The 15,215-nt window shown below is 44.2% G+C and overlaps 1 protein-coding gene across 2 annotated transcripts in view; it reads left to right on the forward strand.

The window, feature by feature from the left end:
* Positions 1-1,026: 1,026 nt before the first annotated feature.
* The window catches only part of CTDNEP1 (CTD nuclear envelope phosphatase 1), a 78,263-nt gene continuing 64,074 nt past the window's right edge, over positions 1,027-15,215 (forward strand). The window contains exon 1 of one of the 2 annotated variants that reach the window (XM_085637439.1): positions 1,027-1,739. In XM_085637439.1, coding sequence (XP_085493565.1) covers positions 1,638-1,739 — 102 coding nt within the window. In that variant the 5' untranslated portion in view covers positions 1,027-1,637. The remainder of the gene's footprint in view (positions 1,740-15,215) is intronic. The other variant, XM_085637440.1, reaches the window with a different exon arrangement.

Below are 15,215 nucleotides of genomic sequence, written 5' to 3' on the forward strand. Positions count from 1 at the left end.
GAAAACAATGCTATAGGATAAAGGACATTATGATTGGGTTAGTTGAGCTAGAAAAAAACGTAACCTCCCTTTTGTATCCTTGAGAGAAATGAAACTTTACTTCTCGACAGCTAGAACATTTTGTAATATCTTTAGCATAAATGCCAACATTTTGGAAGAGGAAAATGGGAAATTGAAGAAGAAGAAAAAAACTGAGGAATGTATTTTCCCAATTGACTGCTATTGAAGGAGAGACAATTTCAGGCGGGACACAGCCGCCTGAATCGGGTCTATTGACATGCATGCCTTATTCCCTATTGTCCTCTCCACATACATTAATGCCCCCCACGATTGCTTTTCTTCAGAGGTTTGGTATTTCAGGAAGTGTTTTGGGTAGGAGGGTGCTTATAGCAGGCAGGTGCTGGGTGGGCTTACCTTTCCAATACCTGTTTTTCTCTCCTGTATGAGAGGAGGGTCAACTTCAAAAGTAGTGACTGAGAAGAGGACAGCAGGGGCTAGAGATAACTTGCTTTACCAGTAAGTAACTGGGCATTAATGTACAATGAAATTACCTGTCCAATAGCAGCTGCAAGAATGACAGCAGTGTGACTGCTTCAATCTGTGAGCAAAGGGTGCAGCCATCTTAGCCGTGAGGGACTCCCTTAGACTGGAGAAAATATCATCGAAAAATGCATTCATGCATTGTAATTAATACACGTACTAGAGTATGCTAATTTACCAAAAATAGAAACATGCAAGGTTTGTACGAGTTAGTTATGTTTAAGATTCGGCAATATTTTACACACAAAAAATTGATAAAAAGTCTTTAATTTGGAATAGCACAGTTTAGAAGCCTGTTGAATAGCTATCCCATGGGATTTTCCTCGAAATCCTAATTCTACTTTTTACTATTTAAAACGTGGACACTTTCTTACCATATATAAATCCCAGTCCTAATCTGTCTTTCGTGTCAACGGCAGCTGTCATTATTTAGGCTGTTTTTTATGTCTACTCACTCCTCCTCCGCTGCGCTTGCGCAGTACGCCTGCAGGAGCCCTCGCAAGACTTGTCCGCGCATGCGCGTTTCTTTTCCCACGTCCCTGTGCCGTGCCCCTTTCAGTTTCCTGCCGCGCACCCCCGCCGGAAGTGGTCGACCCGGAAGTGATCTTGGGGGTCAGTAATGGCGGCTGTCAGAAGGGGCACCAGTAGCGCCCGCGGAAGTCGGAGGCGGACCGGCGACGAGCCGAGGCAGTGAGGAAAACGAAGATCCAAGCCTCCCCTTTCCTCGCTTCGAGGAGCCCTCCCCTCCAGGGCTCCGCCCCCAATAACCCTGAGGTCCTCCCCTTGGCTGTCAGGGGAGATCCTCCCCCAGGGCCCTCAACCTCCAGGGCCCCTGGGCTTCTAGAGACACTTACCTGGGCCCATGACAACCCTCCCATAACCTTTCCCCGACCTCGGGCACCGCTGCTTCTGCCCTACCTCAATATATCCAGGCTGTACCCCCGTGCCTTCCAGCCCCCTACACCCAGGACCCCCTCGCTCCCCGTCTATCCTCCAGGCACATCCCCGGCCCCGCCACGGCCTGTCCTCGCCTCCACCCCCGGAGCCCACCCGGCCCCCCGCTCCTCTCCACCCTGGCGGAGCTTGGGTTGCTGGCCATGATGAAGACGCAGTGCCTGCTGGGGGTGCGCAGCTTCCTGGCCATCGCGGCCAAGCTCTGGAGCTTCCTGCTCTACGTGCTACGGAGGCAGGTCCGGACCGTGAGTACCAGCCAGTCTGAAGAAAGAGGGAAAGGGTCTAGGAAGTTGGGAATGGTGAATGAGGGAAGGGTAGGTCAGGGCTTAAAGTGCATGCCAAGATACGGTTCACATGAATGAGTAACTTATGGTAAAGACGCCACTAAGTGGAGGGATGCTGTCAGGGCAATGTGTAAGACACAGAGGTCTTGCCAAATATAAAACTTCGCGACGGGAGAAATGCTGAGCAAGTTCAGTTGCGGATTTGGTGGTTCTGAAAAGTGCTACGTTAAAAAACAGCGAGAACTTTAGCTCTTTTAAAATTATACTCGTTTCTTACCAGCCGGACTGTGCAGAAGGGAACTCTGGTTGCTCGTTATTATTCAGTTACATCTTGCAAGCAGTTTGTTGAGGTATGGAGCATTTCAGTAGCTTTTTGGTTATAATCATGGCTGCAGCGATCAATGGTAAGCGGTGGCAGGTCGAGGCAAATTGTATTGCACATAGGTGAACATGAAGCTGCAGGGAATTCCAAGGGGAAGTGATGACCCCGCAAAACCAAAGGAAATGATGGACGGAGTGTTGAACATTGCAAGCACTCACCCCCAGTCAACTGATCTGGGTTTAATCCATCACCGTTCTTTAGCCCACTCTGCCACCCCAGTTCAGACATGGCCATATGCAAATCAGTCTGACCCTGTGCCTCATGGGAACAGTCCAGCCCGAACTGCCAAGCCATGTCTTCCCTGGACCGGAAACAAGCTTCCTAGGACCGGTTTCTGGCATTTCAGCCGTCTTCAGCCAGGCTTGCTTGAATCCAGTGGCAAAGTGAGCAAGGGACTCACGTCTGAGCATACCCTGCCAACTTATGGCGAACAAAGCAAAACCAAAGGAAATGATGGACGGAGTGTTGAACATTGCAAGCACTCACCCCCAGTCAACTGATCTGGGTTTAATCCATCACCGTTCTTTAGCCCACTCTGAGCTGATGACACCATCAACTGACATTTACTGTACTCTGAACATTAGTATAATTCACATATCACTTGTAGTCTCAACCTTCTGACCACACGGTCATCCGGCAGAGTGGGAATGATGCGTTTTATATGGCTTGTTAGGGAACCTAAGGTGTTGTCCTTTTTATAGAAAGGAGGGCGCGACCATATCGTGGATTTCCCTGAGGTGCTAAGTCATGTTGTTACTGCCATAAGAGGAAGGAAGTCATGTAATGCTATCTTTACCAAGTTATTGACAGCAGGATTCAGTTGTGACTTGGTAGTATGAAGGGAATTTGAATCTCGAAACTATCTTGAATAGGGCTCTTCAACCTTTTCTGTACTTTGAGCTACTTATGTTCAATGAAACTCATTGGCAGTTACTAATATCATTAGTGCTGTATAATTTATATATATTCAGAGAGAGAGGGAGAATTTATTTGACTACAATTAAAATAATTATAGTAAACGCAATTGATAAATGGAAAAATAGAAAGACTAAAAATAGTAAAACTTCAGATTGTTTGGTAAATGTCCCCCCCCCCCCCCCCCCCCCGGCGCCCGCTCGATCACCCGGTACCTGGGTTAGTAGTCATAATCGTGTGTCCTTGCGCAAGTTGTGGACCCCCCAGCGATCCATAAAAATAGTCTACAAAAGTCTATAAACCATTCACCTTGGCACTTGAGTTAAAGTCCATAAAATAGCCCAGTCTTAATGGGGCGGGTGAAGAGGGGCAAGAGCCTCAGTGCTCGTTGGGGCCCGGGCTGCTTTCTTACCCTGGATTTGCAGTGCTCATCACCGAAGTTTGATTGTATTCATTGGCAGCCTTTAGGGCGATCCTTATCTGATGCGTGAATTTCCCCAGTCTTGCTAGTGTCGTCAGGATTGTTGTGGTAAAGTACAAAGCTGACGCTACACTACACAACTTTATTCCGTTGGTGATACAAATCGGGCGCAGTAGTCGCCGGCGTTCGTTGTTGAGGTTGGGGCCGCAGCATAGGAGATGCAACCAAGATTCCCGCATGTAGGAGCACAGTCTATAATTTGTGGTTTTCCCCCTTGCAGGCCCATGCAGGGTTAAAATCGGCAATTCCTAGTGTGCTTAATCTCATGAAAAGAATTTTGCTTTTGGTGTGAGGGCCTCGTTTAGGTAGGGTTGTGCTTTACCAACGATGAAGGAATTGTTCAGCGGGACTAAGTGGGAGCTTGAGCGGAGAGATTTGAAGTCCAGATCAAAAGATATTTTGTGTACTTGTCTATTTATAGATTTTTTTCCAAGCGTTCAGTGGAATTTCCTGCAGCGGTATACTCTCTTCCTCAATCTTCAGTGTGTTGAACGTTTTGCCAAGGCTGGTGTGCCAGGCCGAGCGTGGCCCTTCGAAGATAGATCTCAATTGTTGTCTTAGTGAATTGGCTGGAGCTTAGAATCCTTAGATATAGCTTTATGATCTCCCCCTGGCGCATCAAGTCTGGCCTTGCCAGACCTAGCTCCAATCTTAGCGTTGATTTCCTCGCTGACCTCGGAATGAGGAGCACTGATTTATATGCTTGGGCTGAGGTGAGGAGGGAGTCCTGTGACCCGGGGAAGGCCAGGTGGCCAAAGCTAATGGCTGGCAGCAAGTTCACTTTTAAGACAGTCAATATTGGTCCGGCAGAAGGGCTTATCAGGTGTTGGCTGAGTTGATTGATATATAATTCAGCCAAGCAAAATCTTACTAATTTAATAAGCTGGGATGCACAATCACTGTACGCAAATCTTCGTGAGCGTGTAAAGAGATAATAGAATGCGACTGGCGCTGCGCTTTGACATCCTGGTTTTCTTTCACTGCTTCATATGCTATATACACACAGTAGCTAAATATAGTGGTTATATCTGGGCAAACTCCAAGCCCTACCACTTGCGCAGGAAGCTCTAAGTACCAGTTGGTGACCTCAGTTGAACTCTCGAGGACTGTTCGGGATTTTCTAGTTCTTTGCAGCAGAGCTAGAACTTGGCAATCTTCCTACTTTTTCATTGTGGCACACAAGGACCATTAGTGTGTTAATCGGGGGCCCAAAACCCTTGCTGAGGAAAAATAATCTATGCCCTGCTACGCGGAACATGGGTGCGGTGTAATTCTTACCAAGCAGTTGGGCAATCCCTCAGCTTGATCTGGGATGTAAATGTGGACCTTGTTAGGCCCTGTCACTAGGACCAGGGTATAGACCACCCTAAATTCAGAGGTGTCACTTGTGATGATATGGAACTTATTAAAACCAGCTCTGTTTCCGAGAGGTGTCTTGAAGATGTATCAGCTACAGTGCGGCTTGAATGTCAGGAAGAACGTAAAGGGCGGAGGATGTGGTGCACCACACTACAGAAAAAGTTGTAGTCAGGGTGTCAACTAGCATTGCATCTCTGTTGTCTGGAGATGTAAATTTTGGTATTGAGACTCGTAAGTTTAGAATCGTAGTTCTGCATCATGGTGCCTGTGTGGTTCTTTGACTACAGCAAATGCAGGACACATTAGATTTGTTTAAAGTGCGTGTGTATGTTGGTTTTTGACCATGTGCGGTGCACCGTTGTCTTTATACTACGTTAAAGCTATATTAAGACAACTTGTATAGTTTGCATATATGAATGTATATAATATGTATGTTCCAGTGGCAATTTTACATTATGGAGCACAGGAATATATGGAGTAAATGACTTGAGATCAGTGTGCAAAGGCAGTGGAAAACCGCCAGGTGCAAGAAGCACTATGACTATCCTAACTCGAGGACGCTATTTGTGTTCAACTCTGCTGATCAGATGTAGTTTTTCTGGAACATAAGTGTTCTCCAAGAGTGACTACCTCTATATTTTCCCCTAATCCATTCACAATCAGTAAAACGTACTATCTGATTGTGAAAATAAAATTGCCATTGCTCGCTTGAAGATCTGGTTTGCAGGATGTATGTAGAGGCACATACTGGTGACCTCAAACCAGAGGCTTTGTGTGTTGTGTTTTCTCCTGTCCCTGCCTCTTATCTGTTTAGTTCTGCTTTCTCGCCTACTCGCTACCCCTCCCCCTCTTCTATTAAGAGAGTTTTGTATCTGCACATACTCTTGTTATCACTGCGATGCAGGTCGTTGCAGCAGTGGACTTGCTAGTCCTGGGCTTAGATAAGGCTCCACAATCAATAACGAGCTCTGTCCCGTAGTAGGCCTCGACCGTATTCCTTCAGTAGCACACCAAGGATCTGTGTGATTTCTGATTCAAATGTATTCTTTTATTGTTTGTTTGGTGAGTCTTGTCTCGGAGATCCTTTCCCTGGTGTTGACTTGACATCTTTCTTTTCCTTTTAGGATGATGAATGAGCAGCATGTATGCTTTTTCTGACCAAGGCATATATTGGCACACTGTATGCAACAAGCTGATTTATAAGTTACTTGTTGCAAGCTTTGTTTTTCAAATTATAATTACTATTAAGAAACTATAACTCGCGCCCTAAGGTAACTATAACTCGCGCCCTCGCCCGCACTACAAATTACCCCACATATTACACCACTCATGACTTCTTGTATGATAGCATTGATAATATCACTGTAACATTTGCAATTGAAATGCAATGAAAGCTGTGCATGGCGGGCGTACATTTTAGACCGAGTTATAGCTACTTGAGATAAATATTACTGGTGAATTTCTGTATTTTTTTTTAGTTTAAAACTTTACGTTGTTACTGTACAATTCACCTAACTATAATGTTACTTTAACCTTTGTTTTATCAGTGTGTGTGAGATATATAATCGCAGTCAAATACATGCCTCTAGTAACTGGGGATTTCTGTACTTGTTATAAGTGCCAGATCAAGCGGGTTGCATGGCTATCACCAGAGGACCACCAACTGGCTACTTAGGACTAGAGGGTTATTTCAAACTCCTTGCTTGGTCTGTTCATGTGTCCTTTTCCAAGACTGACTAGAAGAATCCTTATTGAAGTGGTGCTTTTGAGCAAAACGCAAAGGGGATGGATCAAATACGAAAATCCGTCTCAGCCACTGGCAATTACTTAAGGATGGGTGTTTATTTTAATTTTTTTGCCTCCTATAATCTGCTAGTCAAAACACTGCCATATGCAAATTGGCCTTTGTTCTACTTCAACAGGAACAGTGTAGATCGAACTTCCAGACCAGATCCTCGCAGGATGGGATCACAAGCAAACCCTAGGCCAGTTTTGGCCTATTTAGGGAGGTATTGCTTAATTCTGTTTTTGCATCTGCCCTCTGGGGGCTGGATTCAAAGCACTGCCTTATAGGTCATTGCTTTTGTTTGTTAGTGACCTGGTTTGAGTTTGAGCCAGAGATTTAAATTAAATGTGTTGTAAAGTCAAAAGTTGGTCCAAACTGATAAAACGGCTTTGCCTGTGTATTTTTGATCACAAGCTATTATTTCATGTGGCAGTGATAGTTTGTTAGGATATATAACTTTATGGAGACTGGACATGGAGTTCCTATTGGTTTTACAGTGGTATTTGTTGAGCAGAGACCCTAAAGGACCAGTCGTTCAACCAAAAATGAAGAAAATTGGCTGTTCTTAATGCTGTGTTGGTTTTTTTGGAGCTGAATTTTTAACAGAGTGAAGATATATCGTTGTCTTTTGGTGGCTCCGTTGCGTTCATTTCAGAAACCTGTGTTTAACCTCTTGGCCACAGGTTCGAATCCCGGCTGGTGGACTTTTTCTATCACCCCATAAAGGTCAATAAAATAAATATAATTGAGTTGGGTAGCAAAAAAGAACTGTTATCCAACATGACTCTTTACAAATACCAAAGTATGTTGTTGCTGATGCTTATCCTGCCTATGTGGCCATAAAGCAAGTGTCTCAATTTGCCTCATTACCATTTTTAAAATGTTTACTCCATCATCCCTATACAACATTTCAAGTTTTAGTTCTATAACTCCTAATGAGAGCTAATTTCTTCTTTAGTGGTTTGGCCTTGGCTCCTGTGAGAAGTGGTCGATTGAGGGGGCTTGGAGTAAAGCCATGGTTATGATGGTTGCTCAGATTGTCCAGGTTTTAAAATCTTCTGCCACCTTGCCCAGCTCTTTGCACTACCTGGCTGTGCCACAAGCTTGCCGGTTTGTCACACAAACTACATGCTGCTGGTCGGTTTGTCACGAACTCTGGGTGCCACCGCTCGGTTTGTCGAGAGCTCTGCGTGCCCCCAGTCGATTTGTCACAGGCACTGCGTGCTGTCGGTTGGTTTGTCACAGGCACTGCGTGCTGTCGGTTGGTTTGTCACGAGCTCTGCGTGCCGCCGGTTGGTTTGTCACGAGCTCTGCGTGCCACAGGTCGGTTTGTCACGAACTCTGCTTGTTGCCGGTCCATGGTATCTGTCTTGTTGACCCAAGCTTCACACACACAGTCCACTGAAAGCCTCTAAAGTTCTGACCTCATTCACTAAGCTACTGGAACGGACTGTGCATTGGAGGCTTACTTTGTTGTGAGCTTTGGCCAGTAGGAACCAGTGGTTGCCACCTTCATTTCAAAGCGTTTTCATATGCTTAGTTTATTCTAGCTGTAACTGGGTAAGAATGAAGAATCATTCACATGCTGGTGTGCTCAGGGTGAAATGCTCACATCCTGGTAGCATTACACCCACTATTGCTTGTATAGCTATATCTAGAAACGTTTACACACTACATTCTCAGTGCTATTGTTTAGTTAGTCTTCTGCTTGTTATTGTAATATGGTCTCATGCTTAAAGTGAAGTTGGAGGCCGATAAAACGTTCCATGCTTAGGGTTAAAATCCAAATGAGGCGTGTAGTATTGTAACCTTCTTGAGTATTGTGTACCCCCGTAACATTAGAGATGCTCTTTGATTGCAGTACTGTCCATCCACTAAACGGCAGCAGGATCCTCTTAGATGTATCACTGTTCTCAGCAGTGCATGCAGGTGTTCAGCTGTACTACCTGCGATGTCAGCACTGCATTGTGATGCTTATTAGAAATAGGTAATATAACCATGCACTCCCAGTGTGACTGTGTACCTCCATTTACCTTCCATCCCTAAATGCTGCCAACAGACCAGTGTTCAGGGTAAAACCATGGGACTCTGAGGGCAGTTACCTGCTTCCATTGAATTCCTATGCCACCTTAACAAAATCCTTGAAATGCCTCATCTCTATATTCCATAACATGAGATTTTAAATGTTGTTTCAGTGAGCTCTTCTGAATTTCCTCTCCTTAGAAAGAAGTTGAAGGCATGATGTGTTCCCACTCTCTTGCTACCCTTTATGTTCTTTAATACACTGTTGTGCTAGAGCCTGGGTGTGCTGACGGTGTCGGGTTTTATTGCAAGGCTATTTTTGGTGCTAATCCTAGTAGCCCCAAGAGCTCTTGACACAGCACTTGAAAGTATGTTTCGTTTGCAAGCAGAAGGGCAACGCATGTTTTGAATAATGCTTTCTATCTGGTATCAGATCAGCATCTCTCTTCTGTGCTCACAGGGAGTGGAGGGGGGGGGGGAGCGCAAAGTGAGGGAAATCTACTCTAGAGCCAGTAAATAAACCTACGGTTAGGTTTTATAATCACTCTGAAAGGCATTGTTGAAGGTGATTTAAGAGAACATCTGGGGTTTGAGCCTTGAATGTGCTTATAGGTAGCTTTACAATTACAGTCTCGACTTGTGGCATCCTTCGTGTCTAAAACTCTTTGAACTGATCATGCTAGCTAACTGTCACATTAGGTGTGACACCCTATGGAGGGTTGGCATTTGCTACAGCACGCTACTGACCTGCTGGCCTATGACACATTCTCTGTTGAAATGGGGCAAGTGTCAATTGGTAGGTTCTGAAGGACTTAGAGTTGGAGAGTAGTTAACCGGTACAAGGGAAGCTGAGTTTAATTCACAGCTTGAAAGGGTTTGAGGACGTACACTTTTTTTTAAAGTGGTCTGTCAGTCCCTGCATCTGGGTCTTTTTCTTCCTCTTATGAGGAGTAGGGGCATCGACTCTTTTCAGTTATAAGAGCAACTTAACTTCAATGAAAATCATCCCTAGTTAATAATATTATGTGTTTTAAGAGTGGTGGATTCAGGGAAAGATTATATTCACGGCCAACATATGGAAGATTGCAAGCAGTGATCATGTCAGTTCATCAGAGATGATTACCAGCAGTAACATAAAGGCTTGATGTGGAATGCCCCTCCATTAGTAGTTCATAAAAGCCATTGCAACAATGCCCTTTTGTACCAAGGGAATATTATTAGTAATAAGATTCCCCAGCGCCACATGATTGATCAGTCACATGTCTCATTTAAAAATATTTTTGATATTCAACTATTTGTCTCCATACGCCTGCTAATGAGTTCTTAAAATGCATACATTGTTGCCTCGAATACATGCTTTTCAATTTTGATATACAGATATTAATTTAACCAATACAACCTTCCAATTTAGTGGGCTGGGCTGCATACAGGCAAGCTACTTAAACGAACTGGAGAGCCACCAGTAGCTCACCAGCCACTGGTTGGAGCAGCCTGATGTAGATAATGCATGGTGTGCCACGGTTACTAATGGGATGTGCTTCTAGTGAATATGTTGTCGTATCTGTGTGGCAGCCCAGAAATCCATAGTGATTTTTTCCCCCTAAATTATTGTACCTAAGATGGGGGTTGGAAAGAGCCCCCCATACCACAGTTTGAATTGCAGGGCGTCCTCAAAATATTCTTGAGCTCTTTTTTCTCATGCCAGATTATGGTGTGTAACATAGGAGACTTTGATTTTCTCTGAAGTGTACAGACCGCGTTTGCCACCTTCCTAGTCCATCCTTTCCCAGACATGTTGCGCCTACACAGTTGAGAGGTAGTTGATTGAAGAAACATCTCCTTATGTTGTGCTTTTTATTTTGAGTTCCTCTGACAAGTAGCTCTCAGCCCCACCCTACCTTCGAGCTGACACTAAAAGACAAGACTGTAGCTGAATTAGTCTGGTAGGAATATGTGTAAAAGTTTGGAATTGCCTGAAAACTGTACCCAGAACAGAGCTAAACCTGTAGAATGCATACACCCCACAAACTTGTTATACGTATGAGGCAGAAAGCATCAATCCAGGATTTCTCATCCGCCCGTTCCAGAAGTCCTACACCCGTTTTGACCAAGAAAGTCTCTTGAGTTCAGGGTCTGGGTCGCTGACTGCCAACTCCCCTTGCCAGGTTTGGAAAAAAAGAACCTGGAATGTTCTGCTTCCCCACCAGGATTGGCTACCTAGCAAGCACCTTGATAGAAGGAGCTCACTGACTGTGCAAGGATGCTTCCAGAGCCCCCCTCCAGAAAAGGGAAGGCTGCTAAGTAGAGGAGGGATTCAACTAGATAGGCAGGAATAGCGGAACGTTGACTCATTGTAGCCCGGGGACTGGATCTGTTCTGCCAGGCCATGTTTTTGGTCTTGTCACTCTGGATTCTCTGCAAAATGCCTTGAATAAAGCCACGTGTTCTAAAATAAGCAAGTGCACCAGAGACTGCTTTCCACTAGGGAAGAGTGCATCCACGCCTGGCAGTTTTATTAAAGGAAACAGAAGCTCGTTTGATTGCTTGGTACTAAGGACCATCCCAATTGGATTCAGCAGGTTCAATAAGGAAATAGAATTGCGTTTGATGGTTTGGAACTGTAAGAAACTCCCAACCTTAGTTGGCTATTGTTCATCTCAGACTCTTGACCAGGATCAGTGCGGTAACCGGGAACGAGCCCTTCGCTTCTTTGGGAGATGAGCTTGAAGTTTAAGCTGGTGAAGAGTCAGGAATGAAGACTTCCTTCTCTGCATTGAGCACAGCCTAGCCCACCCCACTACAGAACTGTGCCCGTGCAGGTTCACATGCCCACCTGCACACTAACTGCATCTGTGCAGTCCATTGTAGGAGGCAGTGGACTTGGACCTCCTCTCTGCCAGCGGAATGCAGCAGTGTGGTCCTACTCCACATCCTCAAGATTGTGTCTGTAATCAGGCTTACCTTTTCTTGTAGTTGGTCCATCAGCTGCTAAGCTGGTCCCAGGAAATATTCTTCTGTGTTTATCAGTGATTGTGTGGAGTTGGATGGTGTCATATTTGTTTATTGTATCTGATTCCCTCTAAAACCTCTTTATATAAATTCACCTTTGTTGCATGGTCTGTTTATCTGTCTCTGGCATATAGGATCTCGTATATGGAGTTGACTTTGTTCCTTTGTACTTTAAAGAAACTTAATGGTGGAGGTACCAGGGTTAGAGCTCTGTGTGTGTTCTTGTGAATGCATCAGTAAAGTTTGATTGGTTTTCGATGGATCCAAGTTTTTAGTCTATCCTTTTGGTTCTTGCACATAAGAACAGGTTTGAAGTTGCAGTTATCTGGTGGTAGGGTATAACAAAGATTTCAAATTGATACGTTTTAATAGTATATACTGAACTTGCACTTTTTCTATAGGTGTGTGCACTGTTGTTTGGAGGGCTCAATAGCTTCTCATGTGCTTAAAAAAATTTAAGAGTTAAAGGAAAAATGCTTACTTGATATACAGTTTTAGTTATAAGGATTTTTTTAATAAGTAAGCTTGCCATTGGTCCTAAACCTGATGCGAGCAAATGGGTCAGAATGCAGTACACTTAACAGTTCTTAATCAGGTTTTCCAAGGCCATCACAGGTTGCTCTTTGCATATATATTATACCAAACTACTCCAGGAGTATTGTCACTTGCAATCACTTTATCAAGAAACCGTGAAATAACTCCATTTGGCAATCTGCTCTAAGCCACAATTACTCAGAAGTAAACAAGGTCTTAAGAGAGACTGCTGTAGGGCTTCCGCAAAAGAAAACAACTTTGAGTACTTCCTGTATTTCTTGCTGCTGCGGTAGCTTCTCCAGTTCTGCAGTCCCTACCTTTTATTCTGCAACCAAAAGCTGGTGCTGCAAGAACTGCCCTCTTGTTTTTTTCATGGGTATTCTTGAAAATAGATAAAACAGGTTTAATGCTGGTCATTATTAAGCAAATGTTGTTCATGTGAAAGCGTCTGAATTTATGAAAAACGACGCAGTTGCAAAATGCATACAAGCAATCCCCATATCTGAGGTGTCCAACTTTGGTCCAATATGGCAGATTCCCCCCCCCCCCCCATATTTTCAGAATATCTAAAAGGTTGTTTAACCCGATATCAATGGCACCTGGGAGTCATCCAGCTGATCTAATCCATAATAGCTCATTACCCCACGCCTTTCGAAATTTCCGGGGACAACCCCTGCTTCTATATGTGACTCTCTTGGCAGCCATATAAATACACTGGACACTCTTGACTTGGTTAATGCTCATGAAAGACATACTTAACTAACACATCCTGCAGAGGATGCTTATTTATAGCTTATTTATCTCAGTTACTGAGTTTGATAGAGCCTTGGATTAACTTTCCAGGTTGGAATACTTACACTTAATCAACTGTTGGGTTAAGCACGCACTGCTGCACCGGATAGTTGCATTTCTGGCTGCTTTAGATTCCACCGTGAATCCCACCCCGCCCCCTCCACCCCAGTCCATTCCACGCCCTCACACCCTTTTTGAAGGGTCTTTAAGCTTCCAAAATGAACCTTTTGTTTACTGTATATAGTGAATCTCTCCACAGTGGTATGCTATTACATGACAAACCATTGGCTCTGCCTATGTTTTTGGAAGTGGGATCCTTAAGTGACTGCTTCTCATTAGATTCTGGCCTGTTGCAGGTTTAAAATGGATCCTGGGAAAGCTTTTAATGGCATTCTGCTCTTCGGCGGTCTTTAATAATGCCTTACCCAGGGGCCCAGACCCTCCATCACTGAAACATTCTGTGGCAACCGCTCATTTAAAATGGTCAAATTTGATTTTGCCCCGTTTGCATATTTGTGGCCCATATCGGAAATTCTCCGTTTTTTAAATGTCTGGAAAAACCCAGTCTACCACATCCTTTTGTGGAAGCAAACTCATTGTAGACCCTCTAGAAGACGGCTAAGACGCGGATTGAAAGCACCAGGTTAGAGTGGCATCTCCAACTGCTTGCTCACAGTTTCCGTCTCTGACCTCCTCTCGTGTTCTGCACTGTAAAAACTGTTTTTAATCTGCTGAAAATCGAGGGTTTTAAGTTCTGTTTCTACAACTGTGTTGGTGTCACCCAGCTGATGACGAGATTGCAAGCTTGGTGACGGCTTCCCCATATATATCCTAGCTGACTGATAATGATCACAGGGTGTCTGACAGTAACCTCAATTATAAGTTTTTTGAGTTTACACAACTATCCGTGGTCTGATTCTTTCTGGCCCACATCATTGGATAAGTGCGGTAAAGAACCTGGATTTTATACAGGATAATCTATGCATATTTTGCATCACACAGTACTCCAGAGTTGCTGAGTTCACCTCAGAATTTTGAGGCAAATTTTCATGTTAAAGGACTTCCCTCCGAGGTTGAGCCTTACTTTAGCTCTAGTCGTCTCTCTATTGAATTAAACTGGCTCAATCTTTTTCAGCCTTCTACAGTCCACACCCTTGCAACTACAGCGTGTTCAAGGCGCAATTACTCGGACGCTAACCCAGTATTGCCGAGCTCTTGGTCCTGTTTAGTGACTTCTGGGCACTCAGCAGATTCAGTAGAAGGTACTCTCTGTGATCCATCCTTCATTGCCTAGTGGTGGAGATTCTACTGTTTAAGATCTTCGTACCGTCTCTGATGGTTGGTCTTTTTATGGTTGACTGCTAGAAGGCCCATAAAGATGGCTGCTCCTTGACTTATCTGGCCCACTGCCCTGGAACTCTATCTCACCTCAGTAAATTGACATGCCGTGCATCAGCTTACATTCAGGAAATCTGCAAAGTGTTCTTTACCTGGCTCAATCTAAGGAGACCCCCATGAATATTTTCCCTGCATTGCAAATGGCTTGGATTGAGCACAGAGATGACGTTGTTTAGAGATCAGTCCACTTATTTTAACATAACAAAATGTAAGACCATAGGCAACATACACTGCTTGCCAGTTGTAAATTGTATGGATAACATGACTTTTCTTATCAGCTTTTCTCCCAACCCCTGTCCTTTCTTTGCTGCCCTCATAAGTACTTTGAAAAACTCCCGTCATTTCCTCCTATGTTCCCCAACTTTTATTTTCACCCCTGTCCTGTATTGCCACTCTCTACATCTTTACTTCTAATCATAACTCAGTTCCTTTCCACTCTCTCGCTGTAAGCAGTCGGATTGCTATGAACGGGCCCTTTCTGCTTCTCCCGCTGTCACGTCTGCACATTGAAACATCCTTTTTCTTGTGCTGCCTATTTCCCTCCCACGCTTCTCTTTTCCTTCGCTCTGCTTTTTCACAGCACTATGCATTCAGTGAAAGGCAATATGTTGGCACTTTAAAAAAAACAAGAAGATAACAAATATTGGAATGGCCAGATGTCGGTCTCAAACTGTGCCAAGCTCCCACTTTGGAGGTCATGACTGACTGACTGGGCATCTATTGGGATTTATAGTAAGTATTAATTTCCTTGACTTTCAC

The sequence above is a fragment of the Triturus cristatus genome, chromosome 12, assembly GCF_964204655.1.
Source record: "Triturus cristatus chromosome 12, aTriCri1.1, whole genome shotgun sequence".
NCBI lineage: Eukaryota > Metazoa > Chordata > Amphibia > Caudata > Salamandridae > Triturus > Triturus cristatus.